Here is a 23,575-nt window from a genome sequence, read left to right as displayed (position 1 = left end):
ATTTTAAAGAGCTGGCCCAAACTAATGTTCCCTCAATGAGTGGTCCTCAAACATTGCTACCTGTAAGAATCACTTGAAGAGATTTAAAAGCATGGTGCTTAGGCCATATCCCAGAGTAATCAACTCAGAACCTCTGAAGGTGGGGCTAAGGTGTCAGCATTGATCAGGTCCCCAGTCATTCAATGTGCAGCCACGTTTGACAACCAAGACCTTAAACCAGTGGACTCTGAAGGCCAAATGCCTCACAGTTACCGGGAGGAACTGATTAGAAGTGCTGGTGTCCGGCTCCATCTAAGACTTGCTGAATCTAATTCTTTTCGGATGGGACCGAAAAGATTTATATGCAGACTAGAGTGTGGGAACCACTGCGCAAGCTGAAAATCAGTAGTGGCAACTGTTATGCCTTTAGACACAGATTAAATTTGTGTAAAAAATCCAAGTAGAGGGGAGAAAATTCAGCCCATCACCTGGGAGTTTGTTTTGAAAGGCTTTTTTTTTTTTTGCAGGGGCCATCCTGTTCATTGTAGGACATTTAAAAACATCCCTGGCCTCTGCCTGCTCAATGACATTGCACGAACCCTCTCAGTGTGACAATCAGCAATGTCTCCAGACATTGCCAGATGTTGCCCGGGGGAAAGATCATGCCGGGTCAAGAACCACCATTGCATTAGGCTCATACACGTATCTGCTATGGTGTAAAGATGCCAAACGTGTGGATGGTTCCACCTCTTGCCGTGAATGAGCTGATGGAGGGCAGACAGCTTCCTGGCTGACCAGAGTGTCCCCTTTGGATTAGGTGTCTTCGACTCACATAGGCACAGGTTGTCACAGAGATGTGACACAGGCTTCCGGGGAAGGTGGGAGAACCTCGGTCATTAGCCCCTGGGCACTCACTAATGATTTCCAGCTGCAGCAGGCCAGAGCTCTGCCTCCACCTTTGGGGCTGCTGAGTTAATAGTAGGTTAAAAAGTTAATAATTAAGTAAAAAGCAACTCGCTATCTAGTCTGAAGCTGGTTGTGAGGTGACAATAGAAATAGGTTCTATTGTTCAGTTAAATCCAGTGAAAGGGCCATTTGTGCCCATGACTCATGAATTCCTTCCTAATCTGGGTCTAAGAATAGATGACATCTCTACATGCAAACAGTGCTCATCCTGGTGCCAGAGGTTAGGAAAAGGGTCCACACCAAGGGCTGTGGTTAGTGTTCAAAGGAGACTGGCCCTTGGGTGATCTAACACTTCAGATACAGCCTTGGCTTTCTCCACCGTCCGACATTATCAGGAGGGAAAATGGACTTTCGACATTTTTAGGACAAAAATGGAAAACTCTTAAATTAATTCATGACTACTATATATCTCACCTGAGATGTTTAACCTCATATCAAAGGGCTGAAGCTGGCATCTCACATGTACACAGTGTGAATGCAGGGCAGGCAGTAAGGCAGGGAGGTGCAAATGCAAGCTCCATGTCAGAATATTCATGCTTGCATTAGGCACACACACGTATTTGTTATGGTGTAAGTGACCGAACTTATCTGAGCCACGAACTTCTCATCTGTTAGATGAAGGTAGTAATAACACTTATCGGGATGTAATAAGGATAAAATAAAATAATATATGTAAGCAGCACTCCACACAGTGCCTGGCATGTAGTGAGTGCTTATCAAATGGCAGCAACTGTCCTTATTTTAATTAAACCTTATTTATGAAATCTGACAATGTACTACTTCATTTGCTATTATAACCCATGGAAGATGATATTAGAGATTGGTGAGATATTACTGATGCTATGATTCTGTGTGCCCATTTTGTTGATGAGAAAACTGAGGCACAGAAAGGAGATACAATAATCCTAGATATACACAGAACAGGTTCTAATACTCAGATCTTTAGAATCTATGTACAGTGCTGATATATGCAAAGAGAAAGACCTTAGGACTCAGAACATCCGGGTTTGCTGCTTCAATGAGCGACTCATACAGTTTAACCATCTGCAAAAGTGATGTAAAAATAGCCCAATTGAAAATGTTATAGCAAGTGAGATAGACTATATAAAAGCGCTTTGTAAACTGCAGAATGTTACATAACTGATACTTAATATTATGATTTCTTCTTCTTTAAAAAATGCAGGCAAACATAGACCCTAGGACACACACAATCCTCTCATGGTACCATTCAAGATGCTTTTGGATAATTTTTCATGGCCCAGGGACTAGGTCAGGTTCCATCAAGGGTGACCATTCACTCTGTTCTTTTTCGATTCTGATCACTCCCAAAAGCAGCACCTTGGACAGAAGCCAGAGTCTCCAGGCACCTGCCACATTCTCAAGGCACTTTCTTACTGGTTACCCTGCCTTGCGACCCCCACAGGGAGGCACACATAAAAACTCCACTTCTCCTCCAGCCTTACATACTGCAAGTTCAGAAGACAGGTGTCCACATGGAATCGGGGCTTTCTGTGACCTTCACTATTAGACCTGGGTACACTGTGGACAGCTTGCCACCTGCTCTAGGAAGTGAAAGTTGGCATTGTCATCTGTCTGCCTACACACGAACTGCATATATTTCAGGGCTTAGAAATATTCCAGTGGATAAATTTATCCTGATGCACAAAGCATACCTGCTTGTGAACTCTGTACGGCTTGGCAAAGCCAGCCAGGGCCATAAAATCAGTTTCAAAACCACAATGAAGACATTTGAAAATATTAGTGTTAATTTGGAGTGAGGGTAGGGAAGGTGAAGAAGGACATAGGGGTAACACAGGAAATTATTGTAAATCTAGTTTTAAGGGGGGAAAAGCCACTAATTTGCCATTTTATCAATTCACAAAGAGAGTGTCCCTAAAGGTCACAGGAAACAGGAGAGGATAAACACAATTTTAGAACTTAAAAGTGCCTTCAGGGTGAGCTTATTATATAAGTGATTCTACTAAGAGGCTTTACTTTGTGACTTTATTATAAATTGTATTTGAAGATCAATTTCCTTCACAAATTAGTGTGGAACTGAGGGGAGTTTGCTGAAAACGATAGAGCCGCTATAAATGTATAGACCCATCTTATGCCAACACGTTTTATTTGCTCTTGAAACATAATTTCAAAATTATAAATCACGGGTTGCTTAATATGAATGACTTGGTAAGGTACCAGGACCCTAACTAGATGCCACTAAAACAGCAATCTGACTCATGATTCTGTTTATATATTGCTCAACTAGTTTTTAAAAATAAGAACATGTTTTAAGCATCACTAAACACCTGACTCAAATTCAGCCCTAATACATGGTATTTTCACCCATTGCTAGGATTATTTTAAAGTGTGCTCTTGACAAACCTTAAAGGAAAAGAGACCTCAGGAATACAAAAAGCTTGCTGTTTGCTAAGGTAGAGGTTGTGGTGTGGATGGGGGAGGGTGTAGGGGAAGGTCACAGACATTGCAAAATACAAGCCAATACACACGTAACTTCTTACCTTTTGGGCTCTGGGTTTGCCTGAGTTTTGAAATCTTTTCTTCTTTTACATTCCTTTTTTGTGTCTTTTTTAGCCTCTGGTTCAGATGGGGAGGGAGTTTTGCTCCCTTCAGGGTCTGTGTGTGGTGGCAGCCCACTAAGGTACACATGCATTTGTTGACTTTGGAGAGGGGGTGTTGGCACGGGGCATGCACAGAGAGTGGCCAGCACAGGAGAATCAAGAGCACACACACATGCACAAACAAAAGAAATAAAAAGAAGGATGCATCAAACAGCAAGAGCAAATGCATTCAAACCAAAATAATAAGGAAAAAAGATGCAAACTTGCATAAGGAAAATCAGAACTGAAAAGAAAATAAGAAACCCCAAACTGTTTCCATGACAAGATGTATAAACCTAACTGTGAAGCAAGTGGCAGTCTTACAATATGAAATCCAGACAATGTGTATCATAATTCATGATGATGTTTACCAGGGAGTTTACAACAACACTTCATTATTTTATAACACTTTCTTATTCAGTAACATATGTAGAATACAGTGTGACAACCCAGAGAATATAATGCAACTTCTCTCTCTCTCAAGAATTCAGTCCAAGAGGCTGTAACAGATAGTCATCAAAGTGTACATATTTATAAAAAGCAGAATTATGCACAGATACTTCTCAGGTATCAGGTTTTCAAAAATATCCTTTGTGCAAACAAAAGGTCATATGCAGGGCTAGTGACCCTGGTCATAATGGCAGATGATGAAAACCTTATTGCCCACTAACTATGCAAACCTGCAATGCTATTGTTATCTAGCTCTAAATGCTAAAGGTGCATTTGATAAAATCCACCACCACTAGAGAAAGGAAAGGCACAGAGCAGCTCCCACGGACATTCCTGAGTTGTATCGCCTGCAAAGATGAAGACGACTGACACGGTTCTGACTTGAAATAAATGCAGTCAGTCCAGGACTCCCTCACATGAGGATTTCCCAGAGCAGCAACCTTTGCACCACAGGCCGGGCTTCTGAAGCACCTAGCTTCCCCTGGGGGTGCCTTCCCTGGCGCCCGGGTGGGGTGCTCTGGGGTAAGGCAGGCTCGTCTTTGCAGCCATGGGAGGCTACATGCATTGGGCTAGTAAGCTGGCTGCGGCAGTGTTGAAATTTATTCCACGTCTTCAGAGCCAAATGCAAACGTTCTTAAATTATTTGCTGTTTTGCATTATTCAGAACTTGGATCTTTTCCTCCAGGAGCTGGGCAACGTCTAAAGGAAGAGAGTACTTTGTACAAAGTTAGGAGAACTGATGCTCTGGTCTTGTCTATGAAGCCTGTAAAACGAGGGGGCTGATCACACGGTGATCTCTGACGTTCTTCCCTGCTCGATGGCTAAACCAAAAGCCTATGATTATCTTTGCCTTTCAGCTTCACCTGCTTGTTCTAGCTCTTGAAATGGGCTTGGCTTCCTCCCCGTGCAGGGCATTTGCTTGGAGTTGCTCAACTCCTACACTTGCTTCAGTTCTCAGCCTGAGTATTGCTTCCTCCAGGAGGCCCTGCTGCTGACCTGCCCCTCCCTCAGAGTCCTGTTCCTTTACTAAATGCTGCCAGGACATTTTACCCCCTTTTCTCAGAGCACCAGTCTCTGAGCACCTCTGCCCTTGTTTGGTGCTTGGTTTCTGTTCACCGTGCATGTTGAATGTATTCCAGAGTGCCCGACCCTCCGTTGGTAATCATTTAATATTTATGGAAAGAGTGATGGTAACAGCAAGGCGAACCTTAACCCCTTGCCAGATCCCAGGCATGTTCTGTGCCCTTTCTGTGCCCTTGCATCCTCTCAACAACCAGCTTAGGACATCATTATCCTGTTTACAGAGTGGACTGTGGCACAGAGGCTGTAACTACCGCCAGGCCCTTGCTAGCGAGCGGAGGGGCCATGATCTGAACCGGGACGGCTCTCATTTCATAGGCCACTCTCCAAGTCCAAGTGCCACTTCCTTTAAGTCTCTTGAAGGAAAGAAGAACCTAAGGCAGCCCTCTGTGTTCCCTGTGTCTGTGTGTCTGTGTGTCCTACTGAGGGAATGGGGAAGGGCAGAGAGGTAGAGGTGACCCTACAAGCAGGACCAGGCAGAAACCAGGAACATGACCTGGAGGAGGACCTGCGGCCGGCGCTCACCTGTTCCCGTGGACATGGGATGCACAGAAGGCAAAGCTGTAGTGGAGGAGGGTGGGGTCGATCATGGCGCCGTTCTCCGCCCGCTCCAGCAGGTCTCTGAGGTAGCAGAGATGCCGGTGACACCCGCGGACTCCGTTCCGGGCACAGTACTCATCTAGCACAAACACCTGGCCAGGACTGAACCAGCCCTGTTTGGGAAATAAAGGAGAGACTTCCTTTTAAATACGGGTTGTTGCTGTTCTTCGGGAGGGCTGCAAGAGTTGGGGGAGAGTGTGGAGGGTTAAAAATAGCCGGAGCTGATTGCTTAGTAAGTGCCCGCTGCTGTGCTAACCCCTGCGGTGCTGTCGGTGTAACCTCAGCCCAGCCCCGCGAGCAGCTGCCGGTGGCCCTGGCGATGGGTGGGAACTCATGGCATTTCCTAGAGTCTCAGGGTTGGTGAGTGGAGGTGTCTGATCAGCAGAAAGCATGATTCAGAGAGGGCCTCCCACTTTCCAACACTGAGCTGCACATCGTAGAAGAGTGTCGGAGTGGGCGTGGGGCAGTCTTCATTACCGACAAGACAAATGAAAACATGAGTGCCTTAGAGTGGGACAGTGCTCCATCCTTGACAAGGAACTTTCAGCAGAGCCCAGGGCAGCCTCGCGGAGGAGACAGGGCAGATTCCTCTTCATTTAACTGACAAGGAAATGGATCAGGGCTAATAAGTGACTGACAGAAACTACAAACAGAGGCAGGACTCGAATTCAGCTCTGTCTGACTCCGCGTCTTCTGGCTTTTGTACTCTGGAGCCTTAGGACATACTATGACTGGTCTGCATGCATACCAGGACTTCATAAATCCCCCACTGGGGAAGCAAACACTTGGGGGGAATATAGTCAATAACATTGTGATAACTATGTAGGGTGCCAGGTGGGTACTTAAAGTGTCAGGGATGGGGGATCACTCTGTAAAGCACGTCCTTGTCTAGCTACTATACCGCACCTCTGAAACTAATACAGAATATATTGAATGTCAACTGTCATTAAATTTTTTAATTATGAGGATACTTTCCCAAAGAGAATAACAGACTAAGTTTTGAAGTAGTGAGTCAGATACAGTTCAGTTAAACGTAGAGGAGCTTCTGCCTTAGCACTCCCCCACCCCCAGCAACTATTTGTCTTATTATTTATTTGCTCGCTGAAGGACCAGGTGAAACTCTGCCATGAAAGAGAATCCCTGACTTGAGCAGATTGGGGGGCACTAGGCACGCAAGGAAACAGATGCTCAGAGAGGCCAAGGGCCTTGCCATTCAAGGTCACCCCTGGGCCAAGCCTGAAGCAAATGACTGACTTCTTTTGGTTTCAGGACTTTTCTGAAGCAAGAAATAAACCACTCGAGGTGGCAGTTTGTGAGCTGGGAATTTAGGATTGTTTTAAATATAAAGTTAATTTTACTCGGAGTGTCTTCTCTGAGTCACCTTTTGAATACTGCTTTGTCTTGGGAGAGAAAAGGCAAAAGGAGAAGGTGACAGGGTGCAGGTAGAGGCCACAGAAGGGCAGTGAGGGAGGCCTCTGCCACCCTCCGATCTCATATTAGTGATCTGCAGACTCTTCCACTGACAACCTGCAGCTCAGCAATGCATCCAACGAGACGGCATCTTTCCTATTTCAAATGATAAGTTACTGCAGAGGGCGGGAGAGTAGTCGAGGCAGTGGGCTGCCCCTATAGGCAACTTCTTTGCCACTCCATCTGCTACCCCAAATGCTAAATCTTAGAAACAACACTGCTGTGAAAGATTAAAATATATTTTCTACGACTCGGATGACACCACGTCTTTTGTAGATGCCAAAATAGCTGCTTTGAAAAGAGTTGAAGAAATATCAATTAGGAACTCAGTCGAAGACACAGAAAAATTTATGTATCCCTGCTGGTCGGTCTCCAAAACTAACTGAAATAAAAAGATTGTAATAATGAGAAAATGGAATAGAGAGGCAGGAGATAGGGCTTTTTAATTGCTGTTATTTTCTGAAACTTTGGGATGATGATTAATAGATATAGGTATGCAAATGGGAAAGAAAACAATTTTATGCTATTATAATTAATTCTGGATTTGGGAGCATATTTGCAAGCTTATATATGACTAATAGAACACAGTTTCAAAATCAAAATTTTATTTCTGGTTTATTTATTTTATTTTTTAGAAAATCAAGTCTCCTTGGTGATAAATTTCTCAGTGAAAGAGAAAATTGGTTTTAAAAAATGATGTAAAAAAAGTCCTGAAAATAATACACCTCAAAAATTTTTTTCAAGAGAAAAGAAATTATATGTGAAGATAATGAGTAAAGTTCAGAGGCATATTCTTACAAGTTTCATGTATGTAATTTATAATTACACTAAAAATCACATAATCGTTGGAAATACATTTGAGAAAAATTGCCTTGCAATGCAAGGTAAGCTTTTTTTTCCTTTTTATTTTTTTTTTAAGTCAAAATGATATTTTCCTTTCCAATTTGGCAAAGTTCAGATTCTTCTGATCAAGTGATTCCAAACCTGAGATAATCAATGCATCTTTTATGAGATGCAGATTAATAAATTATTCCACATAATACTGCTTTGCTTTTTAACACTATTTTTATCTACACTTTTTAATATTTTGGCCTCAGGTACAGAAAAAAAGAAAGAATTTAAAATAAAAATTAGTTGGAATAGATTTAGGATATAGCTATGCCACTTAAAAAGGAAAATATTTTCATTATATGTATGTTAATATAATGACATGTTAAGTATATCATGTTAATTACTGAAGTATATCACATTCATAATCTGCAGATATATTAACCCTAGGAGCAGGGATGAGGCTTTTCCTCTGTGTAAAGTCATTTCATCATTTCCCTCACCCTTCCCATCTAAAAAGTGGAATTCATAACATTTACCTTTTAACAATGAAGTAATGTATGGTTTGCAGAAGAAAAGAAATTGGGTCCTTTTTAGGCTTCCAACTTTGATAGTAGAAAGCCACAAATGTCTCTTCGGGAATCCAGTAACGACATAATAACAGTCTCTTGAATGTAACCGATTTAACTCTGGGCTTAAAACAGGATTGCAAGAGACGTGCTCCCTTGCTGGGAGCTGGACTTCCAAACGCCTAACACGTCATAAAAACTTCCCCCAAAGGGTGAAATGCTCTAAATACCACTAAGAGAAAGAAGCCACCCACCCAAGCAAACCCAAACCAGTTGAGCTTATGCGAAATCAAGTGGAGTGTGTTTACAAAGCACTTTAATCTTTCAAAAATAAACGGAAAGGACACATCTCTTTCAGAGACAGGAGCACAGGGTCTACTCTGGGATGGGGAGGGAGGCAGATCTTCAAGTCTAGAAACCGAGTCGGGTTTTACAAGTTCTCCACCAGCAGATGCCAAACTCGATTACCCTCTTGGGAACATTTCTCATGTAGCAGCTGAAAAGGGGGAAGCTCGGATAGGGAGGCTGGGGAGTTGGATCGTCTCTACTGACAACTTCCTGCCGACTTCTTTCTCTGGGAAGGAAAACTACCTCGACCCAGGAAATCAAGGACACATTGATCATTGTTAAAGGGGCTCTGTACTGGAGAAAAGAGCTCCTAACAGCAAGGTAAAGAAATATTTCATTTAAAAAAATGTCATCGTGTTTAAATTGCTGTAGACCAAAGAATATACTTGCCAGGCAAGAATAGGAATCATTAAGTCTGTGATCCAAAGTAAGGCGTTGCACCATCTCAAAGAGGGAAGCGTGGTCAAAGTTACAGGGGTTGGACGAGATAAATTCATCCATGCCATGCTTTTGAGCTCTATCTGCGTCTGTTCATTTATACATGTAGAGAGAGACACAATTTAGAGAAACACATCACATTTTCTTTGACATTTCAAATACACAGGAATTCACTAGGCATTACGAACGCTAGCTGTTTCCCATCGCCTCCCACCAACACCCCCCAGATATTCCTTTTACCTTCCCATTGTCAACTTGCATCACTTACTGGTGAGTTTATTGCATTTAGGCAAGAATATATTGGCATCAATATGTTTATCAAATGATCACAACTCCAGTGCCTTTATGCCGTTCTTTTAAGACTAAGCACACGACCGTAACTTCACCTGCTTTTCACCGAACACTGAAAGCAGATCGGGTCTTTGCTTCTAAAAGCCTATTTAGCTCTGTAGGTTTTTAATAGATTCTGCCATTCCAGTGGTTATGTCTAGAGCAATTTCTCTACAATTATCGGGATTATCTGGAAAAGGGTTAAGCTGATTTTCAGCAAAGTGACAATATTTGTATCCACCCCTTCCAGGGCCCCACTGCCAATTTGGTTTCACAAAAGGTTTGGGTCTCCACCCTCCAAAATTAAAAAAAAAAATAATAATAACAAAAGATTTTCATTGAAACCTGGAGAATAAGTTAAAGGGGACTTAGTTTGGGGTAGCCGGGGACATTGCCTTTGCGTGTGTGTGCTCAGCTAGCAAAGCCTATGGGAGAGACAAACCAATGTACTCCACAAGGGCTATGATCTGCCATTTATTGTGATTTAGTAATCTCAATGTATTCACACTTTTCCTTACAGGGTGAAGGCTGTAGGCAAAACCTCCTAGGGGCTAACTAATTAATCTCAATATGTGTAACAAAAATACTCTACACTCAATCGGCAAAAGAACTCAGAGAATTCAAGCACATCTGATGAGGTAGGAATGAAGGTCCGAGACATTAAAGGAGTCAGCTCACTCCACCTCACATGTGTTCACTCTCCTGATATGCAGACTGTGGAGAAAAAGAATCTTGTTTCAAATCAAGCAAGAGTTGATTCATTCCCTGCCTGCGCTGTTCTACTGGAGTGCGGGGGCCTGCCAGGGACCAGGAACGCTGTCAGGACACAGGGAAAATCGATGTTTGACTTGAGAGGGTGTTTGGGTAATATTTTCATACGTGGCCTTCATTCCAGGCAGCTTTGTCCCCCTTCCATGCCTGGGGAATGGCTGCAAACTTGGGTTACAGTAGCAGTGTGACTTTAAGATGATGATTTAAGATGACGATTTATGTAAAGTGATGATTTCTCCTCACATTATAGATTTTGTGGATCTAAGCAATGTATGCATGGAATGTTAGATTTATGCCTCCTTATTGTTAGAATTTTCAAATCCTCAGTCATTTTTCACAGAAGCAGCAAGTGGTCAGTGTTTGAGCAGCGTGTGCTGTTTGTGCCCGAGACGCCCAGAAGCGACGGTTTCCAGAAGGCACGTGAAGGAGGAGTATTTTAATAGCCAAATCGCTCCTTTCGGAGGGTGAAACACAGGCTTTTAGAGGGAATATCACATGTGCAGAAATTATATTAGAGGATCTGAAAGAATCCTCATTGCTGTGTTTATTGTCAGATCTGTATTCAAGGAAGTGCTTTCAATGTGAGATTAGGTGCTGTGTTTAGGATTCTTTTATTTGGTTGTTCGGTCTCCAAGCTACTTTCTCCCTTGACTCGGGGTGGTTGGCAAGAGAGGTGGCCAAGAAGTTGGTGCTGGGGACAAAAGCTGGCTGCTTCCAGCGTGTGCGTGCATCTGTGTGTGTGTGTGTGGGGGGGGGTGCCTCCTCTGGCCCAAGACAAGTGTTAAAGCTGCTCCGACTTCAGGTCCCCCCTCCCCACAGAATGGCACTCCTGCCACCCAGGGGTATCTCTGCATCGCTCCGCTTCCTCCTGTCGGCCACTTTAATTCAGGAGAGACTAACCGGGGTGCATGGATTGCTCATCCGGTGGCACCCCCTGCCCTGCCTCCCTGTTGGAACAGACAGACAGGCATTTCTTAGGTAGCACAGCTTCCTGCTCTGGGATTTCTCAGAAGGAGGCTGCAAGCTGATACATCGGCCCGGCCCTTTCTCTGCCAGTTTGGCTCAGCTACTTTATTGCTCTTCAATGATGATGGTGCCCCCGGTCATTTAGCTCAAAGAGAAGGGGGCTCTTTTGTAGCTGGTAAAAATATGGCACGTGTCTCATGTCGCTGACTCTTTCTTTTTGGGTTGAACCTCTTGAAAACTTCGCGATGAACTATTTTGCCTGCTGCCCGCTCAGGAAACGGATCTGAAAAGGCCACTTGGCTCCTTCGCAAAGATCTGGATGCAGATCCCCGCACCGCCTTCCCACCCACCACAATGCGCCTTCACCTGCCAACTCTCGGCCCAGAGCACATCTGACGAACAATTGTGGTTTTATGTTTCAACACCGGCTCACCAGAAAACAGGCTTTAGCTGGTTTTCTTTTTAGAAAGTAACCCTATTCACATACAGTTTCCTTTCCCCATCTTCCTTTCTTTTCTCTCTCTGGGTCCTCCTGTAGGATGAGCCTGGGATGGGTGTGGAGGTCTGGATTCAAGTTTAAGTTCTGTTACCAAATAGCCGTGGGCTGCTGGCTGAGCGATCTCTGACCCTCCGCTTCCTGTGCAAAACGAGCTGAGCTTTCAGTTCCCTTTCTGCTGTCACGGCCGTTCGGCCACCTTACGATCCCTCGCACACCTTCTATATGTGTGGGATGGAACTGAATGGAGTGGCAATTTCTAGCAAGCAAAAGGAGCAGCCCCTGGGTTTTGCTTACACAAAATCGCCATTTACTCAGAATCAGGCTCCTTATCTTAATAACGGTTCCAACTACTCAAGAGCACTTAAAAGGGTGGCTGGCTCCCGTGGAATCTTTGAGGGTTTCATTGAGCTTGTTATATTCAGAAAAGAGAAAGAGGAGTGGAGGCCGGGAATACTGTTTTAAGATGTCAGTGGAAGGGATCTGATTTTTATGTTCCTTTCGAGCAGGGATTGTGTGTGTGTGTGTGTGTGTGTGTGTGTGTGTGTGTGGTTGTTCTCATTATATTCGCAGAACCTAGATTAGTACCTAGCACATGCATATTAATATAATGAGTTTATTTCATTAAAATAAATAAATGCACTCTTTCAACAAGTATTTTCTGTTTCTTGAATTCTTGGAATGTTGACACACTAAATTCAACGGGAACAAGTTTATTGAAGCTAAAATAGCAGGTGGCTAAGTGGGTGAGCTTAGGGGCTCCCAGACTGACTGAGGCCAGCTCTGCCTTTCTGAGCGTGACACGGAGGCAGGCAGGTTCGTAGTTCTGAGTGGCATTTTCCTCACCTGTGTGCTGAGCTTAATGTTTGAGTCTCCCCCCAGGGGCTGTGGAGAGGCTCAATGAGAAGGGGCGGGGAAGCACCTGGGGCCTGGCACAGGGTAAGTGCTCAGTCCACTGGCCCTGTGAGTGAATGCACAGGCTTCCTCGTGCTCCCAAAGCCATCTTTTTAATGTGATTAGGAGTGAAGGCTGTCTCCAAACTAAAGCTCCTGTTAGTCACAGGCTGCTTCTTAAACTGTTTTGTTGCTCTGAAGCTTGGAGTCCTTTCCAATCGCTCCGCTTTATGCTCCTCCTGGCCCCTGTATAGCCAACTCCTAGGTCAGCGGTTCTCAACTTGTGGGTCGTGACCCCTTTGGGGGTCGAATGACCCTTTCACAGGGGTCGCCTAAGACCATCAGAAAACATATATATAATTACATATTGTTTTTGTGATTCATCACTATGCTTTAATTATGTTCAATTTGTAACAATGAAATTGGGGGTCACCACAACATGAGGAACTGTATTAAAGGGTCGCGGCATTAGGAAGGTTGAGAACCACTGTCCTAGGTCCTGTCTTTGTGTTTTCGCTGGGTATGTTCCAGTTTCTCTGTGGATTTCCTTGGTGGGTAATATGTTCCTCGGGGGTAAGTTTCTGATCTGTAGTTTCCCCTGCCAGCTCCCGGAGGAGCTGGGCCCTTCCGAGGTGTTCACTAATGGACTGATTCTGACACTTCCACCCCAGGAAACTTCCCACTGACTTGAATAAGGAGTCACACACATGGGGATTCAGATGGCATCTTGCAAATCCCAAAGTGGGAACATGTGCTCTTAGGGGAAAAAATCTCATAGAAGGAAACAGAATTGTAGGTGCAGGTGTCTTTGGCTACCGTTCAGACTGTCTGCCTGTGTCTCCATACATGTCTAGGACCATATGCATTACATATGTTGTCTATTTTAAAATAAAACACTGCAGTGGTCCAGCTGTTCCAAATTCTGTTTCAAAGAACTTGTGGGTGCTTCCCAAGCAACACCATATAGTCATTCTTGCACTGTCCCAGACTGTTCTCCTACGGTGCCAAACATTAAAAATTAAATGCTCCTTGCAACTCCGTTTTCCCCTCTACAAACAATTGGATTTGGTTGATTTTTAAAAAATGAAAACTCCAATGTTGACATTACAAGGGGGAAATAACCCAGAGCCAAAGTATAAGAAAGTTAATTCTTGAATTCGGGACACCTTGGGATCCCTTCCTTTGCCAATGTTTGGCGGGTGTCAACAGAATGAAAATGAATTTTAACAGTAGGGTGAGCAAATTAGAGAACTAGGAGAGTCAAGTGGCTGCTTGAAACTCCAATGATGTTTGTATTACCCCTTGCTTTAGGGAGATGCATACCAATGCTCTTATTATTATTACCATTCGTCATCATCATCATCATCATCATCATCATCATTTTTTAGAAATCAACGATTGACTACTGCATTTTACGGATTGACTTTAATCTTTGCCCTTTACCTTTACCAGCCCTGGTTGGGCAGCTCCTAAATTGTGCTCAGTTGGCAAGGGCTCCAAATGTACTGCAATGGGCTATGCAACTTATAGGACCTGCAGCTCGGGCATAATCGAACACACCTTTCAGACAATGCTACTTGTTTCTCTTCTGGGTGGGTAACTGCATCAGGAGTGCGAAGTCCTTTACGGCGTGGGCATAGGAGACTGACTTCAGGCTAGACTTAGGTGGGGAAAGCTGATACTGGCACCTCACTGCACTCAGAAACTTAGCGCACTATCAGTGGCCTCAACGGCACAAGTGCAGGCTGATGGACACAGAGACTTATGGAAGGAGCGCTTCCAAGTGGAAACTAACCAAATCCTTTAACCCAGGTTTGCTAAGAAGCAATTTTGGTTTGGCATTTAAGCAATGTTGGAAAAATATCCGTTCCTAAAATGCTACAATTATGTAGGTTCTATACTCTCATTTAATCTATTGATTAAACTCAAGTGATGTTCCTGATCGACCACCCTACCATTTATAGTGTTCTGTAATTGATCATGATGTTTGATATTCTCAACCATGTCATGTTTGATATTCTTTCCCCTCCCCCCTCACAATGGGAATATATATATATATGATATTTTTCATGATTTCTTAATAACAAGCATAATGTGAGTTTGTTTCAGATATAACAATTTTTAGATAAGTTTGCAATAAGTTCTACCAAACAAATGTAATTTTCTTGGGGGAAATAATAGAGCTTTCAGTTTTTCATTCTATTGAGATTTTCCTATTATTCTAACAGCTAAAAGAATGAAGACAAAAGTTCAATCTCTCTATTTTGTAATATTACATTTTGGGACTTTTTGTGGGCTGGAGAAAGAGAAATTCTGCTGTTGAGAATAATTATGATTGTATTAATAAGCTGTCTGAGAGAGGCTCCTTTCTTTAATGAATCCCTTTTACAATAAGCTGGAGGTAGCTGTTTTATCTCTGAAATTCAGAGCACAGTTATGGCTGTTGTGACTCCGGATGGATGCTAGAGGCAAGAGAATAGCTAATGTAACTAAAGTCGCTGTGAACCCAAACTGCAAATTAAAAGGTGACTTTGTGTCTTTCTTATATGGAAAATGTGTACTTGTCATATCTGCTTGACAGTACAAGAGTGAATGTATGGTTTGGACAATAACGAACAATGACAGTAGTCAACCTCATCAGAAGACATGAAATAAAGAAGTGACAATGATTAATGGCAGCTGGCTGTTCACAGAATTTTCTAGAAGAGCTTTTCTTGGCATGATCAAATAACCAGGGGATGTTGCTGTGCCCCTCCTGAGCTCTGAGCAGCAAACAAAAGATTGGTCCTCCCATGCCTGCTGTCCTTGAGAATCAACTTAATCCCTTCATAGTCCCTCCGACTAAATCAAGCTAACGGCATGGCCAAGAGAGGATGGCTTCTTCAGAACTATGAAGAATTTTGCAGAAATGAATTTTGCAGAAACTTTGAATTAAAAACTATTATGGCATATATGCATAATAACCCATGGACACAGACAATAGTGTGGTCAAGGCCTTGGTGGGAGTAAGGTAGAGAAGGGCATTGGGGGATACAAAGGGAACATGTGTAATACTTTCACCAATAAAGATTTTTAAAATCCTATTATGGCAATACACAGTACACACAAGGGGATAAACATGTGATGTGTATTTCAATGTTAATTTTTATAATTCTTTTTAAGACAACTGCTTTGAATAAAAATCATAACAGAGATTTTGTTAATGATTTCAAAATAAATAAATTATATTGAATTTTCCCTGCTGTAGTTATTACATCTTCAATTAATTTGCAGAGTACTTGATGTTTTTACATTCCCTACAACATGAGCAAAAATAAGTTTTCTCTAGTTGACAGAATTAATATGTTAAATGTGCCTGAAGTAGTTAATAAAGAAATGAAGCTTCATTTAAGGTGGTCTATTTAGGTCATATCATGGTATTTGGAAAATTTGGGGCCTGATTGTGGAGATTTATTCCTTTAAAAGTTCATTTTCTTTTACAATGAGAAGGAAAGTGATTTACAGTGTGGTTTGGGGTCATGCAAATTAAGTTAATATTGAATTAATTCTTTGATATCACACTCCTGCAATGTAGCAACTGCAAGTTGACAATACAAGAATATATAGCAAAAATCTCAAGAGATAAAACTGTAGAAAGGAATTAAGGCAAATGAGTATCGGAAAATCTACTAGGATAGCAATGCGTTATTGTGCAAATACATGTAAATTTACGCAGAACAAAATCCATTCAGTCATCTATTCATCCATCCTTTCTTTCATTCTTTAAAAAAAGTAAAGCAAAATCCTAAATTCCCACTAAGTTCACATTCTATGGTAAGCTTTTAAAAATGCCTCATCAGACATTCAAAGGAAATAAACTTATATTATTTATCTGCTTGGAGTGTTAAAAAATCTGTCTGCTAGCCAGGGGTACATTTATGCAAAATAAAAGAAAAAAATAAAGGGGAAAAGAAAGCAAATTCAATAAACAAAAAGAATTAGAAGAAGGACTATTATTAAATGATTAGGGAAAATGATATGACCTACGACTTCTAAATTAGCATTCAAAATACTCAAGTACATATTTGCCTGCTCTCTTGACCAATTTTTCTAGCTCCCTCTAATGTCAAGTCTGCCTCAACACAATTTTTGGTGGTCAGGTTTTTCTACATGAACAAAGAAACTGTATACTCTCTTTTATTCATAACTCAGATAGTGAAAAAAAAGATTTTCCTAAGTTTTAGGTTTTGCTCTTTCAGGAGTATTTTCAGAAAAATTAATACAAATACAAGTGATGTTGAAGAAGTTACCATTGTCATTGTTCTTGGGGGAGTAGCAGAGAGACATTCGAGACCAGAAGTCAAAGCCCTCCCTGGCACTGTGAGATTGTGAACCAGCGACATGGACACAATCGAGTCCTTAGTTTCCTGTTTGCGTGTGTGGTAGTCCCATGCAGTACTGCTCTCCTTTCAAAATTAACCCTCCATTGGGTCTTACTTAGAGCACACCCTCAAGCCAGGTAGAATTCATTCTTTAGTGTTCAATGAAGACATTTACTTTATTAATGGTATTCTGCAATTTCTTAAAGTTTTGTTCAGTTTCCTACCCCACCTTTCTATTTGTTAAAGCATCTATGGTTACCACACCATCGGGACACTGACCATTCCGGTCTTTGGGATGGGAAAGGAAAAAACGAAAGCAGCAACACAGTGTCAGAGAGCAGGGTGATCTGTTTTCAGGCATTAAGCAGTCAGGTGGCTGTGAATTCCATGAAACAAAGGCATTAGGTGCCATTTTGTTGTGATGTTAATATTCTTGGAATGAAAAAAATGAAATGTTCATCGTTGGCTTTACTCGGAGGATCATTTGATGCCAATATGAAAGCCAAGGAGAGGAGGCAATTATGCACACGTCACATGCATCCTAGTTTCAGTATGAAGCTTACATTTCAAACCTGAGGTCAGGAAAGTAACATGAAAAATTTTACTACAAAGTCTAGACAGGAGAAAGATATAAGGGAGAGGGAGGAAGCACATTGCAGGTGTCAGATAATCTAGTCTGATTATCTGAGCTGTGCTAGCTATAGGGGAACACTTACCCTTCAGTCCAGCTAGAAGTTAGCAGGGTAAGAAGGAACAAACCAGAATAACATAAAGACTAGCAACAAGGCTCAGGAAAGCAGACAGGAGTTCTAACCTAGCAGCTAAAGTTCTTGGGTTTGAGCAAAGATTGAACAAGAAAACTTAAATGAAACAAAACAAAACAAAAACCAAAATTAACCCCTCCCCCCCAAACCAACAGTAACCAAGACCCCTCTAACTGTGGAAGACTGTTCAGGTGGAAGCAAAAATAGGACAATTCTCAAAAACACTGAACTTTGGGGATCTGTGATGTGATAAACAGTTATTAATTGAGAAACAGACATTAAAATGAGACTCATTGCAAGTGATATATCAATCAATTGACCAAATACAAAGCTTAAAATACCACCCCTCCCACTCTGAGGTCTGACTTTCTCCATTCCTCTAACATGGGGATCAGGTGTCTCCCTAAGAGGCCACTGACATAATAAATTGTGGCAACACTCAAATACGGATTTGGACATAGTTTCCAAGGTAAGCACTATTGGCCTTAAAATTGGAAAATTGCAATTAGTTGTTTAAAAAAGTTGCTTAACTAGGCACTGACTTAATTTTTCTCAAGTTTTAACCGAAAAGGGGTGGGAGATTAAGTCAACAACAGCACACATCAAAAAATGACAAAAGAACAAAAAAGTTAAGGTTTGGTGGAACCCTCCCAAAATCATTGTAGAGTCATACAAACTAATGAATAGCAGGATCTATTTTTTTCTGGTATTTACAGTTGAATATAAATACTCCACTCCATTCTTTCTTAGATGTGTCTTTTCATTCTGAAATTGAGCTTTTGAAATGGCAAAAACTAAAAACTGCACCCAGAAGTTCGTTAAACTGAATTTAGAAAGACCCAAATAAACTCACAATTACTCCCAAGTTTCCCAATCTGTAAAATGTTCCATTCTCGAGTTTCCCTTGAACAGACGTGACAGGACTGGAGTGTTTATTTTTTTCTACCCCAAAAGTCCTCTCCCATTTATCTGTAGCTTCCCTTTGCCATGTAAATACTAATAAAGTAATTGCAAAGTTTACTCATTGAAAGTCATTCTTAAGAATTATTTACTTGTAGGAATGGTGAATACTTTGGGCATATATTCAGAGACAGGATTTGATGAGGTGTGTACAGAATAAAGTATTTAACCATGACCCTTACCTTTCAGAAGTCAAGGAAACCTTTTTAAAATGCAATACTTGAGTGTTTGACTCTTTTTGTTAGAGAATCTGTGATTGACCTAAAGTATGCGATGAGACACAAAGCAAATGGGTGTCGAGACTGAGAAGGTAAGTGGAGGATCAACATTTCCCACCTGTCCCTGTGCTGGGATTGTTGTTCAGTTCCCTTTAAGCTGGCTTTGTAGGACCAGGTAATCAGTCTGCACCAGCTTGCCCAGGACTGAGGACACAGGCCTGGGAACACAGGATTTAGTGCTAAAACCAGGGAAGTCGTGGGCAAATCTGGATGAGTCGGTTGCCCTTAGGTTTGACTGTGCTCTTTGATAGTAATAGTTTAACATAGAAAATGCAGCTGTGAAGTAACTGTGATGTAAGTCTAATAAAATTACGACCCCTAGCCATTTTGGGGGTATATGTATAATCACTCATGGCATCACAGAATGTAAAATCCCTGGTTCCTTTTTTGATCTTTCTCATGGGTTTCATATACTCGTAACTGCAGGTGACCAGGTGCAGAGTGGGGTCAGTTGAATCCTGACCTGGTACCTCTGTGGGCTTCTAAGTCATGGGAGCAGACGCCTCACTGGCTGGTACCCTGGAGTAGTGAAGTGCCTGAACCGGCAAATAGATTGAATCTGGAGTAGTATTGAGGCTCTGTTTCTGGGGTAGTAAAGAAACTATGGGGTTACTGGGTTCAACAATGTTGGCTAAGCTCTGGGTAAGGATTGTCACTCATTACAGGGTGGTGGTGTACTGTCACTCATTACAGGGTGGTGGTGTACTGCTGTGTAGATTGGGCACTGCACAGATCAATAGGGGCCATTCACATTTTTGTCTGTGTGAAAAATGCCTCCCGCAGCACCTGTGCATGGCTGGGAGTGGTGGCCTTGTTCTTACAGAACCTGGTGGGTGTGGTTGGGCCCCACACTCTTTGGAGAACCCCCATTCTTGGGCAGTGACTGAGGAGGCAATAGAGAAGGGTCCTGATAAATCCCAGAGGCAGTGCATGGCTGGGAGTGGTGGCCTTGTTCTTACAGAACAAGGGTGGTGTGGTTGGGCCTCACACTCTTTGGAGAACCCCCATTCTTGGGCAGCGATTGAGGAGGCAATAGAGAAGAAGAAGGTGGCTTCACCAGCCAGGTCCTGATAAATCCCAGAGGCCTGAGTTATCTGACCTCACTCATCTCGAAGCCTACCTTCCATGCTCTCTAATAAAAGTTCCTACGTGAACAGGGGAGTGACATACATCAAGCTCCTGTGTACCCAACCGAGTCTTCCTGCTGACGCCGATGACTAGCACTTCAACTTCAAGCCAAATGAGTCCTGCCCACAGAGGGGAAGCTAAGTCAAGAGCCCCTGAGTGTTTCCATGAGGAGACATCCATCCACAGCTCCCACCAGCCGTCTCTTGTTTTATCAGTATTGCTCCTGAACATCCTTCCTCTTTCCTACTCTAGTGAGGAAATAGTGGGCTAAACACAAACCAAGTAACAATGTCTTAATCAGGGCAGATGAGAGAACAGACACACTGGATGTAAGGTGAAATGACTTCAGGAAAAAAATGGAGATTATTTGGAAATAACACTTGAATTTTCCAAATATCACCTGAGATACATGTTTTATGAGATTGAATGGGATGGAGGTTATAATTAGGAAACTTTTCTGCTGATACACAAGATAACTCCCTTTCAGAGGGTGTGTTATTTCCAAATGTATTAAAAAGGAGCCTGTTGGGTCTGGATTGTGTGGCTCAGTGGTTGAGCATCGACCGACCCATCAACCAAGAGGTCATGGTGAGATTCCTGGTTGGGGCACATGACCGGGTTCCAGGCTCGATCCCCAGTGAGGGACATGCAGGAGGCAGCATATTGATGATATTTCTCTCAAATCGTTGATGTTTCAATCTCTTTATCCCTCTCCCTTCCTCTCTCTCTAAAAATCAACAAAAACACATTTAAAGAAATATATTTTTAAAAGGAGCCTGTTGGGCAAGGTGAAAGGAGGAATTCCATCACATAGGTGTTGTTGTTTTTTTAATTAAATAAATATTGGATATGGTTTATCTCAACTAACAACTAAACAGTTAAAAAGAGATGATGCCTGCTCTCATTATAGCTATGAAACCTGAATGCCACAAGAAGAAAGTGGGGACGTTGGGGTGGTTATAGTCAGAAGGGCTGTCCCTTCTCCCCAGTCCCTCCTCAATTTTTTCCTCATTGTTTTGGGATTTTTGCATGGAAGTCCACAGTGGCTGTGTGATTACTTACAATGTTCCACAGGGCATGCATCTTCCTTTAAGAATCATCAGTATTAGACAGAAATTCCTGGGAGCACCTGATTGATAGTATTTGTCATCCAACAAGAGTTTTTCCCCATCAGCAAAGGTGTTACAAGGTTTAGGAGGAAATTCTCATTAGACAGAAATGGACATGGCAGTGGAATTCATTGGCAAGAGCATTGATCTCTATTTAGTTGCTGTAGCTGCAAAATTATTCCATCCATATCCACATTTTGTTTAAGAGCAACTTAAGGAGAGGGACTATGTCAGAGCACCGTGCTAACAGCCAGGTTTGTGCTGTGGGCCTTCACACTTGCTTCCCCTTCTGCTGCACTTCTTTTGCTGCAGATGTTTGTGGGACTGACTCCCCATCATTTGGATTTATACTCAGATGGGCTGTCTAATATCCCCTCTCCTCACTCAGCCACTGGGCATGACATTCTTCATGGTATTTTTCAGTGTCTGAAACTATCTGATTTCTTTGCTGACTTGCTGGCTATATAGACTCCTCCACTGGGAAGCAGGTACCCTGAGAGCAGGGACCTCGTCTGTGTTTCTCATTAGTGTGTCTCAGCACCTAGGTAGGTGCGCAGTGAACCAGACTGAATGGGTGGGTTAATGCTAAAGGAAGGCATTGCCATGACGATAGCTAAACATGACTTGTCCCTGCGCTCTCTCTAATTGACTTGATAATCAGGGAAAGGCAAAAGGCACTATTTAGGGTCAATGTTTGTAACAAAAATGAATTATTTGATTGGGTGCTTTGTGTTTCCAACGTTGCCATCTTCTCTGTTTTAAGCCGAATTTCACTTGACCCTGAGCATCAGAAGGCGCAGGAGAGAAAACAAGAAGACATGGCAAAGAGGAAAGAAATTAAAACGCATGTAGAGGTAAGAGGAGAAGAAACTGGAAGAGAACCAGGGCTGTTTAAGGAGATGGTTTCACGTTTTGGGTGCTGGTGTCTTAGCTCAGAATGGGATTTTAGGGGCCCTGGTTTTTCTTTGTTTGTTTCCACTGCGTGTGGTAATGTCATCATTTCTTTTTAAATGGTTCTAGGTTGCAGATTTACATTATTTTTCAAATCAAACCCTATTTTCATAGGAAGAAATGAGGCAAGGACATGCATAATCTACTATTTTTGAAGGACTCAAGCAAATACATGTTTGGTTGCGAATTCCAAACTCTCACAAAGAGATACAAATCCACCTAAAATATACTTCCCTTTGTTTAGTCCTTAAAGTGTCAAGTATTGCACTTTAAAATTACTTTCATCTAACATTTTTGCCCCAACTTTCCCCCCTGGACTCACTGTGTGGTTTTTTCCCCCCAGCAAACATGATTTTTATGAATCTTTCACATTAAAGCAACTAGGTTCTTCTAATTCAGCTTTGGAGATTGCCTCTACAGAACTATTTTGAGCAAATGGCAGATCTACTTACAGAATTGGGATATGGGGGCATCCAGCTGGGGCACGTTCCCTCCCTTGGCGTTGAGTTTCTGCACTTGGGTCGGGGGCACAGGCTTGTGTGACTGCCCAGTGGCCCGGTACATGGCTTGGACCCACAGGATGCGATCTTGCTCGTCATCACTTGCAAATATCACGGTGTCTCCTTCTTTGACTGCATTGAAGAAGGCTCGGCCACCTTCCAAACCTGGAATAAAAGCAATAAAAACGACTAAGCTGAGCTCAATGTTCTTGGCCGGACTGAGCCCCGAGAAAGGTGGATTCTGCTGCTTTTCCTTGGGCCAGAGAGGGCAGGAGCAGTTGGTCTGACTCTAGTGGGAAGGAAGGCTGCCACCCACTTGGCCAGAGGGGGGGGCCATGATGGTAAAGAGGCAGCTTTGAGCGTGGCTTTTGTCTCTATCTTTGTCTGGGGCCAGAATGATCAAGCAGGCTGCCTACTGGCTGGGTGAACGTCTGCCTATACATATACTATTATTTTTCTCATCTTTCAAACAAATAAACAACAACAAAAATATCTCTTGACCCATACCTCTCCCTTCTCCTTCCTGCGGCAGGGGATAGCTACCAGGGTTGCTCAACTTTTAGTGCAGGTGTGAGTCTCCTGGGCATCTTGTTAAAATGCAGCTTCCTATTCAGAGAGTCTGCATTTCTAACAAGTTCCGGACCATGCAGATGGTGTTGGTGCAAGGACCACGCTTCTATTCTGCCCACAGCCCCTCCAAGCAGGCTATTGCCCCACCGAAA

At 42.6% G+C, this 23,575-nt stretch overlaps 1 protein-coding gene across 10 annotated transcripts in view; it reads right to left on the bottom strand.

The window, feature by feature from the left end:
* Positions 1–23,575, bottom strand: part of LOC102245814 (calcium-dependent secretion activator 1) — a 247,162-nt gene that overhangs the window by 128,552 nt on the left and 95,035 nt on the right. For 7 of the 10 annotated variants that reach the window (XM_014533224.1, XM_014533220.1, XM_014533218.1 and 4 more), the window contains exons 7-11: positions 22,806–23,018; positions 17,880–17,891; positions 9,299–9,435; positions 5,619–5,806; positions 3,465–3,623 (exon numbers count right to left, since the gene is read on the bottom strand). In XM_014533224.1, coding sequence (XP_014388710.1) covers positions 3,465–3,623; positions 5,619–5,806; positions 9,299–9,435; positions 17,880–17,891; positions 22,806–23,018 — 709 coding nt within the window. The remainder of the gene's footprint in view (positions 1–3,464; positions 3,624–5,618; positions 5,807–9,298; positions 9,436–17,879; positions 17,892–22,805; positions 23,019–23,575) is intronic. The other 3 variants (XM_014533225.1, XM_014533226.1, XM_014533228.1) reach the window with 2 other exon arrangements.

Source organism: Myotis brandtii, unplaced genomic scaffold (genome assembly GCF_000412655.1).
Source record: "Myotis brandtii unplaced genomic scaffold, ASM41265v1 scaffold954, whole genome shotgun sequence".
Taxonomy (NCBI): domain Eukaryota; kingdom Metazoa; phylum Chordata; class Mammalia; order Chiroptera; family Vespertilionidae; genus Myotis; species Myotis brandtii.
This window is presented reverse-complemented; position numbering and strand designations above follow the sequence as displayed.